The 20,000-nt window shown below is 44.2% G+C and overlaps 1 protein-coding gene across 14 annotated transcripts in view; it reads right to left on the bottom strand.

Moving 5' to 3' along the window:
* Positions 1-20,000, bottom strand: part of LOC106745578 (CREB-regulated transcription coactivator 1) — a 45,384-nt gene that overhangs the window by 2,705 nt on the left and 22,679 nt on the right. For 3 of the 14 annotated variants that reach the window (XM_014621280.1, XM_014621281.1, XM_014621291.1), the window contains 11 exons: positions 18,099-18,204; positions 17,643-17,793; positions 15,659-15,751; positions 12,587-12,736; positions 11,613-11,759; positions 10,260-10,421; positions 8,655-8,660; positions 7,824-7,886; positions 4,810-4,884; positions 4,398-4,554; positions 3,868-4,069 (listed from right to left, as the gene is read on the bottom strand). In XM_014621280.1, the coding sequence (XP_014476766.1) occupies positions 3,868-4,069; positions 4,398-4,554; positions 4,810-4,884; positions 7,824-7,886; positions 8,655-8,660; positions 10,260-10,421; positions 11,613-11,759; positions 12,587-12,736; positions 15,659-15,751; positions 17,643-17,793; positions 18,099-18,204 (1,312 nt within the window). Of the gene's footprint in view, positions 4,070-4,397; positions 4,555-4,809; positions 4,885-7,823; positions 7,887-8,654; positions 8,661-10,259; positions 10,422-11,612; positions 11,760-12,586; positions 12,737-13,668; positions 13,717-15,658; positions 15,752-17,642; positions 17,794-18,098; positions 18,205-20,000 lie in introns of all 14 variants that reach the window. The other 11 variants (XM_014621293.1, XM_014621294.1, XM_014621282.1 and 8 more) reach the window with 10 other exon arrangements.

The following is a 20,000-nucleotide window of genomic DNA, read 5'->3' as shown; positions in this document are numbered from 1 at the left end:
GTATTTTTGCGGTCGGAAAGAGAGAGAGAGAGNGAGAGAGAGAGAGAGAGAGAGAGAGAGAGAGAGAGAGAGAGAAACTGTTTCAAAACGCGTTACGCTGTTTCTTACTTTCGCGACGATGGTATCGATAAAACGAGAAAGGAAAAATAGTGACATGTATATTGATCAAAATCTCGCGAATCGATGCAAAATTCTCTTAAAACGGCTTAGCGATTAATGCAACGCGCGGCTGTCGGTGTGTTGCTCCGTTTCGACAATTCCTCCGCGCGAAGGTTGCGCAACATTATCTTTTTAATCGCGCGAGTTTCGGTTACCCTGAAATGTCAATCGAGAGACAGCGATGCACGTTCGACGCGACGTGTCGGCGAGAGATACAATAATAATAGGAGAAAAGTCTCCGTCCTCTCTTCTCGTGCGCGCGCACGCGAGAGAGAGAGAGAGAGAGATCCCAATTGAGAAATTCCGTGTTCTTTATCCCCTTCTTGGCGAGCCCCTCGTTCACGATTAAAAGTGTGACAAATGACAAATTGACGTCACGATCTTGGTTAACATTTAACTTGGTTTAACGACCTATGTTAAACAACCGACGATCATATTATATATGTTTATATTGCACGATTAATGATTCGATAGCACGATCTTACAAATCTACGACGAATATATCTCTATCGCGCTTTTTGGCACCTCTTTGCACGTTTTTCATTTGCGCGCATTATACTCGCGAGACGAGACTTTTGCCAGTAAAAGAGAGCAAACGGGGAAGAGAAATTCTTTTCTTCTTTTCATTCTACTACGTTAACTCGGTCGAATATATCGATGGTTCGTCATCATCAACTTGGTCAACATTAATCATATTTTAAATACGTAAGGATTATTGTTAAATTTTCTCCTCCGTTCTCGAGGTACTCTCTCCGCCGAGCTTTCGGTTACGCGCGAAGGAGCTCCCGCAGCCGCGAAGTGCGAACTTGGCGAGCGACCGATAAATGCGCGTTGAACGATGATCGGGGATCCTCTTGCCACTTTAGCATAGGTGGGTGGTTCAGAATGCTCGCCCTGTCGTTACTACACTTCGCGCTTACCGGAACTTCCTCGACACTTTTGTGTGACTCTCTTTTGCACAGACACGGGATGATCTATATTTCTAAGATATGAATGATATCGGAGCGATAACGAATTTATACTACTTCACGTTTACGTCTGTCCCGATTTCGATCTATCAGATGTAGCGTATGAAAGAATGTGTGTGTGTGTGTGTGTGTGTGTTGTGTGCTGAAGTTGTTGCACCGTTGGATTCAGGCTACACATTCCACATATAAACGTTTTCACGAATAATTGATCGCGAGAGCGATAAATTGCGAGCCGGGCGAGTTTCGTAACTGCTCGTGTCGCTCTTCTCGCAATTTTGCGTGAGTCTTCTCGTGGTATTTATGATTCGAATTCCAAGCGTAGAAATTTGTTGCAATTTATCACGCCACCTTACGCTGGCCGGACGCGTCTTTCAAGAAAAACTTATTATTCCCGGTAGAATTGGTCGTGCTTCTCGATATGTCGTAGCCTGATTCCGTAACGTTAATCGTCGCCTATATCGCGTGATTCTCAACTAGAACGAGGAATTCGAAAATGTTATCGAGAAAGGTATGGCAACTTCCACTTACGATGTGTATAGATATAAGCGTCGTTCTCTTGATTTCATAGTTTATCCATTTATCTTAATTTTCACATTCGATCGCACGATTACCGAATGCATATATAAAGTATAATATATATTACTTTCAAAAAACAATTGACAACCGCCGAGGGTACACGCATATGAGACCTTATTTTTCTGCACGTTATCACCATCGCGTCTGTACCAGCGCGAAATCAGAACAAGTGAATTAACAATTGAATTCGAACTTTTCTTCGGCGGAGAATGAATAAATATATCGAAGTCGGGAAGGTATCTCGCGTGATGACGAAACGAAACTGTGCCCGATCTAGACGTACGTAGAAATGGCTGACCGGCACCAGGATTGCACACTCGAAAATGCGGAGAGATAGATTATTCTCGATAAAAAAAAAACCCTGGGGCGTTCCCTTTCGCGCCGAGTGACCGCCGTTGAATCTCCGGATTTTACGCTTCGCGGAATATCCGATTGTTGACGAGGACCAAAAGAGCCGAGTCTAAATTCGTTCAATGATACAATCCTGTTTTAACCAAACTCGGCCGCGATGTCGCGAGCAAAACGGAACGGTAAAGCGAATTTCCTACCTATGATGTATTCCACAAAAATTCTTTTTTTTTCGATCGTAAGCTGCACTCGCAAGGATGGTAATGAGGAAAAGGAAACATAACGATCTAGATTGCTGCTGGCGTGTACCGCCGATAGGCATCTCCCTCCTCTCTCACTTCTATGTCTTTATGCGTTTTGAGCGCTCCTCTCGTCGAGGAGCGCGCGATCGTTTTCTCTAACGATTAAATTCCTAAACGGTAGATATTAATCTCTTACTATAATTGCATATGATAAAAGCATGTATAAATCAGTAAACATTTCGTTTTGTGCTTCTTAGAGATCATACAATGATACAATGTACAAAGTAGTGTAAAATAAAAAAAAGGGGGTTAATAAAGATTCGTAAAACTTAATCGTCAATTATAACGGGTTTTTTTTTTATCACGAGCGGGAAACAACTATCGTTGACCACTGACTTGTTTCCAGAAGGAGATTTCGTACGCGGAGTATACTATCTACATAGGTTACCCGCTGCACATAGTATACTATTTACATCTGACTTTTATATACGATGAATCCAGTTGCGATGCACGAGTTGAGATTGAGAAAGGACAGGAAAAAAAGAGACATTACACGGCATATCGAGCGCGAGACAATTATTACGAAAGTGTTTCGTAAACCCGCTATGATCCATGCGATGCAAATCAAATTAAACAAGGTATATGTATATATACAGAGCGAGGCATTTGAAATTGCTATTTAAAATAACTTAATAAACATCGATCTTGCAGAAAAATTGGTTAGACGTAAATTAAATGATTTTGAAGAGGCTGCATTTTTATCATCTAATTTTCCACTGTGTAGAGAATAACATCACATTTCTATATAATAATATGAGAGAAATGGATTACTGATATTATCATTGATGCATCGATGCATTTGCAAAATGCAATGAATTTCTCTTTCAAGGTTTCTCTATGTTTGCTTACTTACAGCGATCGATTTTACCTGTCATTCTACGTACAAAAATGTTAAAGTGGTGTTATCGAAAAATGAATGAGTTTATGAGTTATTCTCTATCTTGAAAAATATCCGAAGAAAAAAGGAAAATATCTCGAAAAGTATTCACTTTCCGATGATCTTACCCTGGTACTTTTATATGCGGAATGAACAGAGGAATCGATTTGTGTTAAAAAAACTATGAATGATCCCGTTAAAAAAATGAAATTGTGCGTGACTATGGCGCCTCCGCGTAGAAAAAAATTAGACGACAAGAACGCAGCCCCCCTCCAAAAATCATTAAACTTTTGTCTGAGAAATTTTCCCATAAAATCGACACTTGTTAACTACTTTAGATGGCAATTTCGAATACTTCATCCTGCGCGTACATAAATTTATATATATGTATGTATATATATTTCTCTAAATATGTATAAATATACACTGCGATGTATAAGTATACATATTGACTCGCATTTTCGCCCTGCAAATCCGCCAGTGTCCAAGAAGTGGTACCCCATGTGTCAAAGGTGTCTTAAGAATTAATTCGCGACGACACCAGAACAGAATTTATCTTATCCTACGCGTTTAGCCAGCGGGTCTGTCGGTCGGTCGGTAAAATGAGTAAAATCTCTTCCCTTAGAGGCGATCTAACCTAAAGTGGGCCTCGGCGCTGGAATCCGATATGACCATCGTAGGGTCCGCGAGCATTTGTAAACCGTCCACGTCGATCGGATCGAGGCCCTGCCTGAGGGCGTCGTCAGACGGAAACATCTCCGGGTCGAAGTCGCCCATCATCGCTGTGCCGAGGTCTTTGACGAATTCCGGATTCGTCAGATCGTCCGCACCAGAGAAGTCTGCAATAGAACGATCGGGATTAGCATATAATGCCCATCATCATCGTGATGGAAACATACTGCGCGTTTCTCTCGATGACGGTGCTATGTTTCTCACGACGGCGTATTAAATAACTGCATAATCTCGTAAAAAAACATATATCTATCGCGAGGACAAAGTAATTGAATAGAAATAGAGATTAAACCTGCTCTTAAATCCCGCTCGAAGGCGGACGGAAGGAAGGCGTGCGAACCTCGAGTATACTTAGCGTCGTCGGTTTCTCGTCACGAAACGCAATTAGAGAAATCATCGCTCGTGCAATCCGCACGTGTCTGCTGATCTCCCTACCTGTGAGAATGATCGTAGGTGTGTTTGGCGTTTGCGGTGTTAGCTGCTGGGTAGCCGTGGTGGTCGTCGTCGCCGGTTGATACGCCATTTGCGGACTCGTGCTGAAGTAGCCGGTATCCGCGCTGCCTAATTCGCCGCCAACGTTAATCACGTCGTTCTGAGGCAGAGGCAAAGGAATTCGATGAACAGGGGATAAAAATAATGGTTTTACGGTCACCGGCGCAATAATGAAAATTGCAAACTTCTCGATCTACTCCGCTACAGCGCGCGCTCGCTCGCCGTTCGGACGACGGCGGGCTCTCTCTGCAATTTCCATTTTCGCTTGATGTATTATTCTGCCGAGATAGAGATAGATATACATATATATATAGAGAGAGAGAGAGAGAGATTTATGTGTTTAATAAGTTCTTACCTGCGTGAAATTCGCGGTGTGGTTCGGTGATCCGATGTACGTCCCGATCGTGTTCGCCTGCACCGGCGTGTCCATCTGAAGTAGAAAAAGAGAAAGGGAGATGCAGATGAGAGACGCGGTCGTACTAATTAAAAAGCTACGCGAGAGAGATTAAGGCTGCTTGCGGTCTAATCTGATTCATCTTTAAGTGCGCGACGTTGATTCATCTCGCGTATAACGCGCGTCTCCCACCCCAAATGCTTTTTATAGAACGATCCGCGAGGGGCACACACGGGCCGTGCGCGGGAGGGGAAATAGCGGAAGAGGAGTATAAAGGGAGTATAAAGGGTATAAAGAGGAGTATAAAGGGAGAGAAGTAAGTACGATCGAGCCGTAAACACACACTCGGTTCGCTCGTTACACCGCGCCGCGAAGATCGCCCGCCCCCTCCCGTCATCTTCCCCGATTCGAAATCTATTACGGCTTTAGTTGCGCTTCGATTTCCGGAGATTCGTTCGTCCCCTAATAACCTTTGTTCGAGGAAATCCCCTTCTCGCTTCTGGCCTCGTCAGAATCACGCGAGGAAGCTTATCTCCCGCTTCATTCGGTATGCGAAATTAATTCGGTGCCTTTATAGTTCTGCGCCATCTGTAGCGAGCGTTCTGAATCGAAATGCTTTTCCGCTCAATCGTGGTTTTAAAGGGCTGCCATCTGGGTTTGCAAAAAACACCGCGCGAACATCGCAGAATGAAATCAATATATCAAATCGGAAAATAATAGCGAAGAGTATTGCTTTCGATAAGGCGCACACTCGACGCTGTGCGTTCTTCTCACGTTTCGACTCGTAAAAAAAAAATACTGCTGAAGCCACTATCATCTTGCCGAAAGTACAGTGAGTCATACAACTTGTAGAAAATGGTTTGCTTCGCGACAACGTCATTTTTAATATGGACGGAAAAGTTGCACAGTCGGCATGATAAAAGTTGCAACACTTTTTTCGATGAGTTTCGCAACGCTTTCGGTGTCCAGCAAGAGAATTCGTTTCTTAGTAATTCTCAGAAAGTATATTTTTCTGTCGGATACAAAGTGCGTTGCGAAACTCGCCGAAAAGAAATATTGCTATTTTTATAACATCGTCGAAAAGAAATATTGCTACTTTTATGCACAGCATCCAGTTTATTCTCCGTATGTTGTTCCTTCAGACTGTCACCTGTTTCGCTCGTCGTAACACTATTTAACTAACATATTTTTAAATAATAAAGGTTGCTCGAAATCGATGACTTTAGTAATTCAAAACCGTCAAGTTCCTCGACAGCTGCCCGATAAATGATGTCCGATACTATCGATAATAACGGAAATCATTTCGATAGTTAAAATTGCACACCATTCACTATACAAATAAATCCTGATTTTTGACGACGAAAGCACTGAATTAATTTACACACCTGGTACATATTCGCTATTTCGCGCGTGCAAATTTCCTGCTTGACCGAATTTGTCCCGTCCCGATCAGGTTTCCGGACCGAAGGTGGGCGTGTTCGTGCCAAATTTCGCCCAGATTTCTTCTCCAAAAAAAAAAAGGGGAAAAAAAGGCGAGGAGAAATACTTTCGAATTCTCTTCTCGATTCTCAGTATCAGCGATAGTAAGGAGCGATTTCGAACGGAGAGAGTTCACGCGGCCGAGTCGGCCGTCGGAAAGCAAGCGCTTTTTATCCCGTAAAATATATCGTCTTTTCTATTCGTCCATTAAGCCAATGGCGCGCTAGCCGTCCGTGCAATATCAAACCGCCACGGTAACGGCCACTTGTGCGTGTAACTGCAGGAGGGAGTAAAAAGAGGGTATCGTTAAGGCCCTGCGATATAAAGCTAGGCTCCTTCTGAAGCGCGCAGCACGCACGATGTTAACTTTCGTATGTGCATACGTAATAACGAGCGTGTTTCCGGGAGCTTGCGGGTTATCAATCAGAGGTATGCCGCGCGCGAATTGCGATTATTACCACCGGCCACCATGCGCGTTCCTTTCTCTCTCTCCTTCTCTCTCCCTCTCTCTCTCACACACACACACACACTCTTTCCCTCTCTCTTTCTATCACTCTCCACTCGTGAACGTTTTTCCGCAACGAAAGTCGCGGAACGACTACGCACTTTCTCACTCGCGCGTTCTAACGACATCGAGCCAAGCCGAGACATTTAAAATTTCCCTTTGATGCGGCTTATGTATTAAACATCACGGCGCGGCACACGCGGTAGATATATGATACCTCAGCGCTGTAGGTAATATTTTCCCTTGATCTGCAAATATTTCACGTCTGATCTGATATATATTTTTCCCTCGGCTGCGAGGCGGGCTTCACGCACGGGAATACATTTCGGCGCGTGCATATGCAACGCCCCCCCCCCCCCAACCTCTCGGTTACGAGAGCGGAATTGCGAAAAGAACATTCTGTTGGATCGGCGGCGAGTTTTACCCCTTACCGATGCCGATTTTTCAGTTTCGCCGAAACAAGTGTAGCGTGACTCGTACGGTAGATTCTTCCGTTTAGCACGGATAGTACAGATAAGATGCTTTCGAATATCGCGTGTGTACGACACCGTCTTCATGTCCTGCCTCTAAGCCGCGTACCCGCGCGCGCATGCCTGTTCGTTCAGTGACATTTGGAGAATCGCTCCTCGCTGCAAGCCTTACGCTTAAGATAAAAAAAAGAAGGAGAGAAACAGAGGGGGTACACAACAACGTAACGTAATATCGGGAGTTAAGGTAAAAGTAATCAACGGCCAGACGCGTTAATACCTAACTCTGGACATTCTCCTTGTCTTGGCATTTAAATGTAAATGTTGAAACTTTCGGCGTAGAATAATATACGTATTTTTTACATTGAAAGTTTCAACATTTATATTTAGAAATCAAAACAACACGATTGTCCAGACATTGATACGTGATTCAGGCATTGGTACTTTTACCTCACTCTCAAAATACCGAAATGGTTGCAAATGAAAAAAAAAAAGGTGTTTCAACTAATGGCGATATTTTTCACCTCTATCTGCGTGGTCCAGGTGCAACCAAGTTCCATCAGCTGCTGCGCGAATTTGGGCCACTCCTGACGAATGCAGGCAACAGATAAACAGCAAGACTTAAGACACAAGTCAGGAAGCTACATAGTTTTGTGTTTGACAAACGCATTAGCCTCCCCCCCCACCTCTCTCTTCTCAATAAGAGAGAGAGAGAGAGAGTTCCGAGTCGCCGACTAACAAAACGCTTCCGTTACTAAACTCGGCGTACTTGCGGCGCGAGTACACGAGAGCTAATTACGATTGTAATTTCGCATTCGAAAGCGTACCGTTATCAACCGAGAAATATCGGGAATCGCAATTTGATGCTTTTGACGAACGAACGAACGAACGAACGAACGAACAAACGAACGAACGAACGAACAAACGAACGAACGAACAAACGAACGAACGAACGAATGGACGGACGGGACGTTTGACGATGTAACCGAGTAGAATACCAAACGACTCCGACGGAATAATTCATACGAATCATTCGCACGGAATAATTCATCGCGTAACATTAATTATAACTGCGAAGGTCAGACCGGCAGGAACGCATACTATATATGTGTTGAAATTCACCAAACCGATCTCGGCTCTCGTACGATAACCCTGAGAGTAGCATTACGAAAAAAAAAATAAATAAATAAATAAACGAGAGGAAAAGTCAAATATTTCGCACGAAAATTGCGTCACGCGGCACCGGCGATGAGTGAAAATATCGTCTGCATCTGTCTCGCATTTGTTTCGTTTCTCTTTCTCTTACTTGCTGCCGCTTATCAAGTACAAGTATCAGTTCAGCATTGGATACTTACCAGTCCCTTCGACATGCATAAAAAAAATTGAGCGCCAATTAGGATCGGATATCTTTTCATTAATTATAATTGATAGGGATAATTCGCTCACAGTTTGTACAATCGGAATCGCTCGATCATCCCGAGAGAGAATTCAGATCGGGAGAACCCGGTGAATTTATATTTCCCCACGTCTGTGTGTGCGTATGTGTATGTGTGTGTGTGTCGTATCGTCGCGTCGCGCACGTGCACGGATACGTCTCGGCGGGTGGAGAACGAAAACAATTTGTTACGCGCGAGAAATATCAGCCGCCTTCGAGCGGCTTCGACGCGTCGAAGACGGCGAGAGTGTGGGCGCGCGCGTGTATCTGTTACGAGCGCGCAACATAACGCAGCGGTGGCATGCGGAACGCGCACTCGCTCTCTACCCTCTTTCTCTCGCTGCGGAAGCCCGAATGCAATTACGCGGCGGAGTATGTGCCGTGTAAAACGTGCAGCACGTGCGTGCGTGCGTCTCCGCCGTGTATCGAGCACCGCGCGCGAGAGTACACACATCCGTCGCCGACCCGGAGAGGCCAGCCCTCCTCCCTTATTCCGTAACACTTCTAACGAAAATATCGTTGTAATGTCAATCACTAATCGCAGCTATTTTGCGATGCATTTTGTCCACGCAGAGATTTCCAACGCTTCCGTTATGCCTGCAATGCGGGGTCTACAATGAATATTTCAAGCTCTAAGCCTTAAGAAATTGACTGTGGCTCACGGTCGATTGTTATCCTCATATTCGACTGCGATTGCTCAATTTCTTCAGGCTTAGAGCTTAAAGCACCTATTGTAAACCGGAACTAATGGTACACGTTTAAAAATTACGGAATAAAGGCGAAGGTATCGGCGAAGTCTAGCGGTCAGCACACGAGAAAGACTCGGGCTGCGCCTCTCCGCGACTGCTGTTCGATTGTTCTCGCGAAGCGAAACGAGCCCCGAGGAGAGAGGATGAAAACGATCGAGGGGGGGGCTTCTTCCTCTTCCCCGAGGCGGCAAGACTGCCCGGCGACAGAGGTAAGGTAAGAATGTCGAGAGCGCATCGCTGGACCGCTGCCAGCGGCGTGTATAATAGATCGAAGGGGGCGAATATCTCTCGGACGCGGAATTCGCGAAACCCACAGCACCGGCAGCAGCACCAGCGACTGGATCGCGCCCGGGAGAGAAGAAATCGAGTTCTCGCTTTCCGTGTGTTTTCTTTCTCTCTTTTTTTCTTCCCTTTCCCGCGGACGCCACCGGTGGAACTTCGAGCGACCGCTTTTTCCGCATTTTCGCGCGGGCTTTTTCACTCGATCGTGATGTAAATGCAAACGCTACCTCTCCCCCCGAATAAGCTCGGTCTTAATATACTTCGGACGCCGTGAAACTTTCAATGGCCCGATCGTCTCTCGTCGTCGTTCTATATAAACTGATTTCAATTGAGGGAGATCCGCGCACAAAAATACAAGAACACGCTCGCACGGAAATTAGTCCGCTCTTTTTCGCGCGAACTCGAGTGTTATATATATATATATACACACATATATATATATATAAAGTCATTCCCTTTATAGCGCATGCTTAAAAATGAATGAATTCGCCTACCATTGTGAACTGCTCGAAGTCCTGCTGAAGGGCCGCCGCTTGCGCCTGATTGATGAAGTAAGTGTTCTGATCGATCGCGTCGGATGTTAAATTGGGTGGACCCGGATGCCCCGTGGGACTAGGTGGCGCCGATGGGTTATTGCTGTAACTCAAAGGGCTCCCCTGAAACAGGGAAGCCGCAGCAGCGTTACTTCCCGTATTCGTATTCGCGTAGCGCGAGGAACAATCGGCGCGAGAACGAGGCTCCTTCTTGCGCGGACAAATGACAGCTGACGTGTGTATCAATCGTAGCTAAAATTCGCGAGCTTTCGCGGTGAGTGCCTCCTCTCGGATGATCCAAGACGCGCTGAGACGGCCGAATTGTCCCAACAACGCTCCGTCATCCGCATCACCACCGTCAACTGACCTACCTTAACACGACTGCTACACTACTACTCGGGAAAGTTCACCGCGAAATCTCGCGAACTGCCGCGCTCTGATATTGGCTTTTCTGATATTGGCCCCGGAAGGGGATGTTTAAGCGATGCACTCAGAGAAAGAATCAGCCGCTGGAAAATATACACGAAAGAAGCAGCTAGTAAGTAGAGGGAAAACCGACCGTTTTTTTTCTCTCTTCAATTACGAAACCCCTATCTTTTCACTATGTAGACACGACGGGCATTTCAACAACAGCATAAGTATAGTACAAGTGTAGTATTCTAGAGTTAAAATGTTAGTATGCTAATTTTATCTGAAATTCAGCCACTTACTGCATTCAATGCTATACCCGTATTTAAAAATACACTTAAGCACCGATGGACTCGAACCCGAATTTCATCTCGTTAATCACTTACTACATCACTTCGTTAATTAATACAAACGTTATACGTTATATACGGGAAATCTATATATGGTTTACTCAGTACAGCTAACCGATCTTAGCTACTCGTGCAAATATATTCAGCTAAAGATATACTTCGCAACAAATGCATTTTGTCATTAACAGCTAACTTTCAGCGATGACAGCAAAATTGAAATTAGCTGATGAGATTTAGCCGTTATTACCAAGTCATTTCTCTGAGTGTAAGTCTCGAAATAGGGTCACAGACGAGACCCTAGGAAAGTTCAAAAGTTCGGTCGGATTTGACTTCGTTGCAATCGATGGAAGCAAATTATTCATCAACCGAGTAAACATCGTCTACGGTTTTCCGCCAATGTTTCGACGGTATTCGGTGCATCTTCTATCGTGGAAGGTGGCCGATTTTTGCGGTCCACTGCTGTTGCCGGAATGATCTTGAAAATCGAACCGAACTTTTCGAGTGATCCGATCAAGTGTTACGTGTTAATATTTTACGACACGAGAGATGGTCTCACTTGTACTGTTAGACTAGGTGACGACTGCGGCGACGGCCTGTTCACCGACTGCGTGGATCTGTACGATCCCAACGAGTTCAGCTGCTGCGACGACTGTTGATGCTGCTGATGTTGCTGCTGCTGCTGTTGCTGCGACTGCGACGTTTTCTGCACAACAGGCATCGATAGGAGACACGTGTAGAACAATAGAGTCACTGACAACAATCTGGAGGACTCACCGCGCGGTAATATTCAACCACGATATATATATTTAACAGACCATCGCACCGAGCAAGAGTTTGTTTCGATTAGAATCGATAGATTATCTCGGTCAACGAGCGAGAGAGACAGGTGGTGACACGTGGACGCGAATTTCGTCGGCCGGTCCAGCCTGGTCGCGAGGAAACACCGAGTACTCCGGCTGTACTCAGAGAGACACGCGATTCTCGGCTACTCGCGTTTCAATACTATCAGCGACACTGTGCGGCCGTGCGCGCTTTTAAGCATTTCGCGGATGCACTGAGAAGATTTCTTCAGATTTAATCAATCCTATCGCATCCAAACAAATCTCATCATTGCCATGGCTCCAAAGAGAAACTAATGTTTCGATTAATAATCACGATTGTTAGACTTTCTAACGAATATGCATCTTTATTTTAAGTAAAAAATCTATTTGAAACGAAAGATAATTTTCTTATAGAGAAATTATTTGTTTCATTTTGCACATTTTATTCGGTTAAAAGGTATTATTTCAAATAATAGCGTTCTTTCTGTTAAATAATCGAGTTTTCTTCAATGTGACGATAACATTTTTACTCGAAACATAATGTTTCGTACGTGTTTGTTTCTATGAAATAAATTTTAGTCAAGTAAATAGAAGTGCTGAATCTGAAGGAATCTTTTTCTCCGTGTGCGAGAGAAATTTCGCGGGTCCAATCGTTCCGGCCGAATATACCTCTGTGTTTGTGTGTATGTGTGGCTGTGTGGATACTAACTGGACTTTGCGGCGGCACAGGACTGTGCGGTTGTTGATAGATGTAGTGGCCGGTCGGGCTGTGAGACGTCGCCGTCGGCGCCGGTTGCTGCGGATAGCTCTGAAGATCCTGTTGCGAAGTACTTGTGCTGTTTTCCAGTGCCACACCCTGCTTCATACCCATCGCTATTAACGATCGATCATCAACTCCGTCGTCGCTACATTCGCTTTTCTTTCTCTCCGTCTTCTTAATATTCTTTTCACTCCTTCATCCTTCCGTTTTCCTCTTTAACGCGTTTTCGCGTGAGACTAAACTCGACAGACGCTAGTCGTGAGGCAGGCTCTCGCGCGAATCGATTCTCTACGTTGATTACAGCATCGGACTCGCGCGGAAACGGTTCGCCACGACGACCGACCGACCCGGCTGAATCGCTCCGTCGACGAATGTGGAGCGAGCGTTTAAAGCTCAATCGCGAAGGCGCGCGCGCTCCGCACTTACGAGTCGCGCTTCCGGCGATCGGAGAGGGTAACGTTGTGAAGAATTGAAAGAAAAAAGAATTTTGTAAAATCGCTGAAAAGGACTCAAAGTCAAATTGGTCGAAGCTTTTCGGAAAAGATCATCCACTTTTCTACGGCTTCCAGATCTTCAATCGGCGGGACAGAGCGCAGCGTATTACTGCGCAGCGCCTGATTTCATATGTTACGACGTAATCATTACAATTACGAGAAAACAACCATTGCACAATAGTTTCGCTTCCCGACGCGGAACAGCTTTATTTTTCTGCTTCGCGTTTTCAAGTCCGCGAGTAACGTCGCGGCGAACCATATATACGGCTTGCCGATATATAAATATATAAATATATAAATAAATATATATATTATATATATATATACGTATATACATACGCTACGGCGGTTAGCATACATACACGTTTTCACTATTGATTGTATTTCGACTTTATCTGCAAGCTCGGTACACTATATATAACAAGCAAAACAGTAAAAACGCCGCGGCGTTAACGGCCGTCGCGGCGTTAAAGGCAGCAACAACACAAGCGTACCGTTATTACGTCGTGAGAGCGAGAAACTGGTGTGACTACTAACCTTACACGTGTGAAGAAACCTAGAGTTAACAGGCACTGATAAATGGTTCTGCAAAATAACAAACACAAACAACCACTACAACAAAGGCAAAAATAAAAAAATAATAGAAAATTAAGAGAGACGCCCGGTATAAAAGTCGCAGGTATACGAAGAGTTTCGAGTTTTTGAATTTCTATTCTTTCACTTCATCTCTCTTTTCTTTCTTTTCGGCTGACATGCGCGTCCTGATATTAACGGGAACGCGAAGAGCGAGATAACCGCGATGAGAAGTCGACGGGCATTGTTGTTGTAGGTTTCTTTCTTTTTTTTTTTCTTTTTGCCACCTCATCGAAAAACGCGCGGAGCACCAGCGGCATTTCGACCTCGAGCGTTTCGAACTGCGATTACACCAATTGCCGCTTTTCCAGCATGGTATAATGATCAAAATTATCGAGCGGGCCCCGATAAATGTGTTATTAAATTCTGTATTAATAATGTCAGGACGCATTTAGGTCACAGGTGCTTTTCATGACGTGCTACGAAAGTTTCGTTTCGAACTTGCATGAACGCTGCATAACCGCGCGCAACACATCGCGTATCTTTCCGCACTACACTACATTTACCATCGACAATTGTATACTGGGGGGAGGAGGAAAAAAAGAAATGGAAGAACTCAAAGTTCAGAGCTACGATGAAATTAGCGTGTTCGCGCACAATGAAGAGAAAGGCATGCCGAATACTTCGCACAGAGGATACTTCGATCCCTCCTTCTTCGGTTAAGGCAATGGTGTTCTTCGGTGAATTAGCACGACCAAGCGATCCGATTATTGTACATGCGTGAATTACCGCGGAAAAAATTCTTCGAGGTTTGCGTGATACGTGATTCGCATCTTCTTGCAAACAAGTGCCAATACGTGACTGGTGAACGTCGGGGGAGTGCGGAATTTGAATTTCTCCTCAGCGCCGCTATCTGTATCGTTAGCTCTTCGTCAAATAAACGTTCCACTTGTATCATTTTTTACTCTGAGAAAGCAGCCGCAATATCTCTTAGAGATTCTAGCGCTACTCTAATAATCGAAACGTTCTAACATGTAAGAAAGCACAGAGAAGCACAAAGAATATTCGTCTCATGCAATCGTTGCATCCTAAAGTCACATCCTCCAACAAACAAACTCGCTCGACGGAACCGAGGTAACGATTGTCGTCGATCAATTATTCCAACTGTCCGCCGTATGTATGTAAATGTGTGTGTAACCGTTTCTTTTCACTTCTCACGGCGCGTACGTTAATCAATAATTCAAGTGTGTTCGTACCTTTTAAAACAATGGCTATTCAAATAGAATCGACGAAAGAGAACGAGAGAGAGAGAGAGAGAGAGAGAGAGAGAGAGAGAGAGAGAGAGAGACGTACGAAAATATTCTCCTCGGTTCTTCACCGTGTGTATTTTCGTAACAATGTTACTGTCGCAAAAGCACTCTGTATCTCTTTCAATTTTACCGGATTTAGAACCGCGAGCGGCGCGATTTCTCCTCGATTCCGTAGGTTCCGCCATCAAACACATGCAAAATATCCAAGCGATATCGATATTGTGCGATTACAACACGCGAGACAGATTTAATATCAAGTTCAGCCGAGGTACGCATATCTGGCAAGAAATTTTCGGGGGAACGGGTATCCCCGAGAAGGATACGGCACAAATCGATCCGACTTATTCTCGGATATTTCGCACGCTCTGCAACATCCTACAGCAGCGGTTTTTAATCGAGGTCTACGAGTTACTGTCTGAGTCCGCAAAAACGAAAGTCTGAAAGAAAAAAGAAGGACGAAAAAAAAGCAGAAGAAGGCGCAGATGGTGTGCTCGCGCGCCGACAGCTCCTTAAGCTAGGCGGAGAAATCCTTAAAGGGAAAAACGCAACTTCGTGTCGCTCGAAATTAAAAATCCGCTACACTCTATGACAATAGGTGAGATCTATAGTAATTTCTAATAATATGGGGGCGCGAGGATATTTACTTGGACGCTTGACGGATCCTGTGAAAAGGACAGCCTACCAGCTTGTGCCAAGCTGGTCGGCGACAGGTTTGTGGGACTGCTCGTTTGAGGACTCTGGAATACACCAGCGGTTCGATCATTTCAAAAAGAGATTCCCGCTTCCAGCAGTAAATCCTACTTGTCTAAAACTTCCGCACGATGCATAACTTGGCGATTCCGTATAAATCCGTATGAGCGGGGGAGGACGGGAAAAAAAAGGAAAAAAAAGGGAGGAAAAAGGGAGAGGCAGCGAGGGGGAAAACGAACAGGAGGAGTGAACGATCGTCGAAAAAGAGAACGACCACGCGGAAACGCGACGCGGAACGAGAACCATTTCGATATCGACATCTGCTTTTTAAATTCTCTAATCGGATATCCTTTCGTTTGGCGGCTGCGGAACGTTAAGTTAGTTAACCGATTTCACTCTGTTTAATACAAACAAATTGCTCAATATCGATATCGTCGAAGGGCCACTTTTTGCGCGGAAAAGAGAAAGATGTATGTGTGTGTGTGTGTGTGTGTGTGTGTAGACCGTAATACGTGGACATTAAAATTCTGCTCGTATTATTTATACGGCTATTAATTATACCGTAAATTTTCCTCGGGGATTATCTTCCAGTTTCATAAATATATTACACGAGAGAGGATGAAAAAATTATGCTAAACACTCGCAACTCTTAATTATGGCCGAAACGAGATACTGGTTCGTTAGGAAATCTGCTACTGAGCACCATAATTCAAAGTCGCGTTTCCGCTCGTCGAGTTTATAGTGGATTAAAAAAAGGAATGTTTCGGAGCCGCGGACAGGTATCGCACGTCGAAAGTTTAATTGATAAGGCGTCGAGGTCTCCACGGTGTATAGACAGGATGGATTAAATCAACCGCGTTGAATCGCAATTAGTAATCCGTACTGCTTATTTATAGAACCTAGTAGCGATCGTACGTTCGCGAGCAATAACCGAAAACACATTTCACCGTGTTCGACACGTGAAAACTCGCTCGGAGGAACGTGTCTGTCGACATGGGCCAACACAATACATTTTATATGTTTATCTTATATACAGAATGTAAATAAATAAGGAGACAAACTTCGGGAACGAGTTCCTCGCGTCAAAACATGAAAAAAATATTCATGTCGATACATATGATCCGATGTGACATATTTTATTTTACTGTTGTGTACTCAATAAAGATGATGATAATAAAATAATATATCCGCAGACCCACTGCTACTGAGATACAACTCGAACTAACGTTTTAATAATGAAATTTACTATTTACAAGCGATTGCTTGTCGACCCTCTATCTATTTATTTGATCTGTGATTATTTCCTTGTGCAAATAGTTCGAACATGAATCATTCGGCTTTACAATAATCTCGGCACACGGATCTTTAAAAAGGTACGAGAGTCTCTGATTCGACGTGTCTATACATGTATTGAGTTAAATGGAGAATACTTTGAACATTTGTTGTAATTAAAAATTGAAAATAGTAATAAGTAATATTACCCTTTTTTTTCATTTTGCATTAATAAACGTTGTATTGACCTGTATCTCAGTAACAGTGGATTTGCGGATATATGGTGATATAAATTTTTTTCCGTGTTTTGATACGGAATTTGTCCCTTTATTTTAGTTATATTTTGTATATGTGCGATTCTGTAAAAACGCACGAAACATGTTCGGCATATCGCCGTTTTCGGGCGTTACTTCCATTCACACAGACGAATTCCTCCAAATATCGTGTACGTTACACGGAAAGATAAAAGAAGAAACGTCACCGTAAAAGCGATAAAATTCGCTCGGAAGAACGCGTGCAGCCTCGCGAGAAGTGCGTGTGAATAAGATCGAGAGAGGAAAGGAGAAAATCTTAAAGATATATATATATATATATATATATATATATGTATGTATGTATATAAAATATATAGATGAGACACAGATGATTGCGGATCGTACAACTTACGTTGCTGAACGGCGTACTACTCGAGTGATCCTCCTGATCCAGAGGAGTGTGAATGGGTGACGGGAAGTGCACGTTGCTCAAGTCGGGCAACGATCCCGTATTGTTGCCTATCGGTATTTGTTGTCCGGGTGGTTGCGAGCTGGGATATATGCTGGAACAGAGAATTTCGCGATGCCGATTAACTCGGCGCGACCGATCGACCGTGACTTTCATCGCGCGTGCCGCGAAAATCCGCCGATACCGAATCGATCGACGGGAGGTAAATCGCGACTGAACGACGGAGCGCGAGTGAAGTTACGAGAAACGCGAAACACCACTTTGAAGCTACGCTACTTCCAGCGAGCATATCTCGAGAAGGACCGTTCGCTAAGATGGGGAATAATTTCGCGAATACGCGCGTGCGGAGGGGGGTTGACGATCAGCAATTTCGTTTGTATCACACTTAAGAGTACGTACTTAATCCCAGGCACTCTAGGCATTTCGCACGAGGATCTCGGTCGCTCGATGAAAGTGTGGTGAGAATCCCTGTTGTCGCTCCCGCTCCCAGTCATGGCGTGTTGATCTGTCGATCACAGAAGAACGCGCGATTTATCGAAGTTTCGCGAGCGGTGCGCGCGCCGTAAAGGGCTGTCGATACATTAGTGTCGATCGACAATAGGGATTTTAAGCCTTAAGAAATTGGCGCACAATTGAATGACGGTCGAGTATGGGAAGAATAATCAACTGTGTCAGTTTCTTAAGGCTTAAAATACCTATTGTGGAGCGGCGCTTAAAGTGCCAAACGATGCGCGTCTTCGTCGTTCGCGACATCACCGTGGCTATGCCGTGCGCTTACGGCGGCAGCGCGTACGAAACGATGATTTTCGCCGGTGATATCCTACGTTTACGGTTGTGCGGGATGCACGCGCTTTCTCAAACTAGTTATCCGATTTCGACCGAGCAACGTAATACCGCTTACTAACGTTACTACCGTATAACGTTTCGCCGTGCCTCGTCGTTGTCTAACACGGACGGATTATCCCGCGGGCACTTGTGATCCCGGGTCTGGCGCAGTTTCGGCATAAACTGCTGCTTTTACCGAAAACACACCGCAGGCGTTATTATCCGCTCCCCGCTGTGCTCTCGTATCGGCGGTATCGGCAGTGTGAGACGCGCGGGTCTCTCGCATCTCTTATGGAACGATAACAAATAAACGTTCGAAACGCTCGTTACTTAAGGCGCCTAAGAGTAATAAATGAGAATCAATAAATAAAAAAGCGACACTGAATCAGGGGGATGATCCGACTTTACGAGTTTCGCTCGTGCCGTTCATCGCGCAAACCGAGAGGCGCCGTGGTCAATTTCGCGAACGAAAACGCAACAAGGCGCGATCATGCGCGTCTCGAGTTGCTAAATTGCGACAAAATGTCGAACCTCTCACGGATCTCCCATACAATCGTGCAAAGGCCTTTAATCCACGAATCAGTGCTGCGCGCTCAAAGGCGAGTCTGTGAGGTCTGAGAGAGCTCGGTCTCTCTTTGCAAAATCCTGTAGGTAGCCACTTAGGAGAGAGGAGAGTCGCAATATAACGAGGTAACGAGGCAATATGATAATGACGGAATTTCCGGGCCATTCGTGAAATCATGTCGAAAGTCGAAGGAGAAGCCGTCGTAAAGACGCGACCGTTGCTCGCAGGATGAGCTCATTAATATCGCGACCGAGCAACGCTGAAAAACTATCCCGTTCACTGCCCTGTGTGCGTGCGAGCGAGCATACGTTTTAAGTGCATTCGAGTCCGCTAAACCACGAGCGCGAGATAGACAGATAAAAGATAGATAGATAGATAGATAGACAGATAGATAGAGAAAAAAGTTTCTTTGCATCTAATATACGTGTTTGTTTGATTTGGGTTTGTTTAATATAAATAACACAGTTTAATATCAAATATCATTTTGTTTGAAAGAAAATGTCGTTGTCTCATTAAAGTAAACCATGTTGGTTTGGTTATCGATAAGAAAATTTTATTTCACTATATACTAAATATTGTTCCACTGAAACAAGAAAAAGAAGTTCTCTAATATTTTCCTAACATACAGTTCTCTAATATTTTCCTAACATACAGTGTTATTTCTTTCAAATGCTTTATTACTTGTGATAATCACTGTAATGTGTTTGGATGAAGATATAAAAGATATAAAAGAAATATGTTATTTGACGTAGAGATATTTATTGTTTGAGAAAATTAATTACTAAACAATCTTGCTGAATCAAACATTCGTTTGTTAGTTCTATTCCAAAGGACACATGTTTCAATTAAGGAAATGTTAATAAATCCAAAGAAATATTTTTTTCCGCATATATAGAAAGAGAGAGAGAGAG

The sequence above is a fragment of the Dinoponera quadriceps genome, unplaced genomic scaffold (genome assembly GCF_001313825.1).
Source record: "Dinoponera quadriceps isolate SergipeBrazil2010 unplaced genomic scaffold, ASM131382v1 scaffold1476, whole genome shotgun sequence".
NCBI lineage: Eukaryota > Metazoa > Arthropoda > Insecta > Hymenoptera > Formicidae > Dinoponera > Dinoponera quadriceps.
Note: the sequence above shows the minus strand (reverse complement) of the source record. Positions and strands in the feature narration are given on the sequence as shown.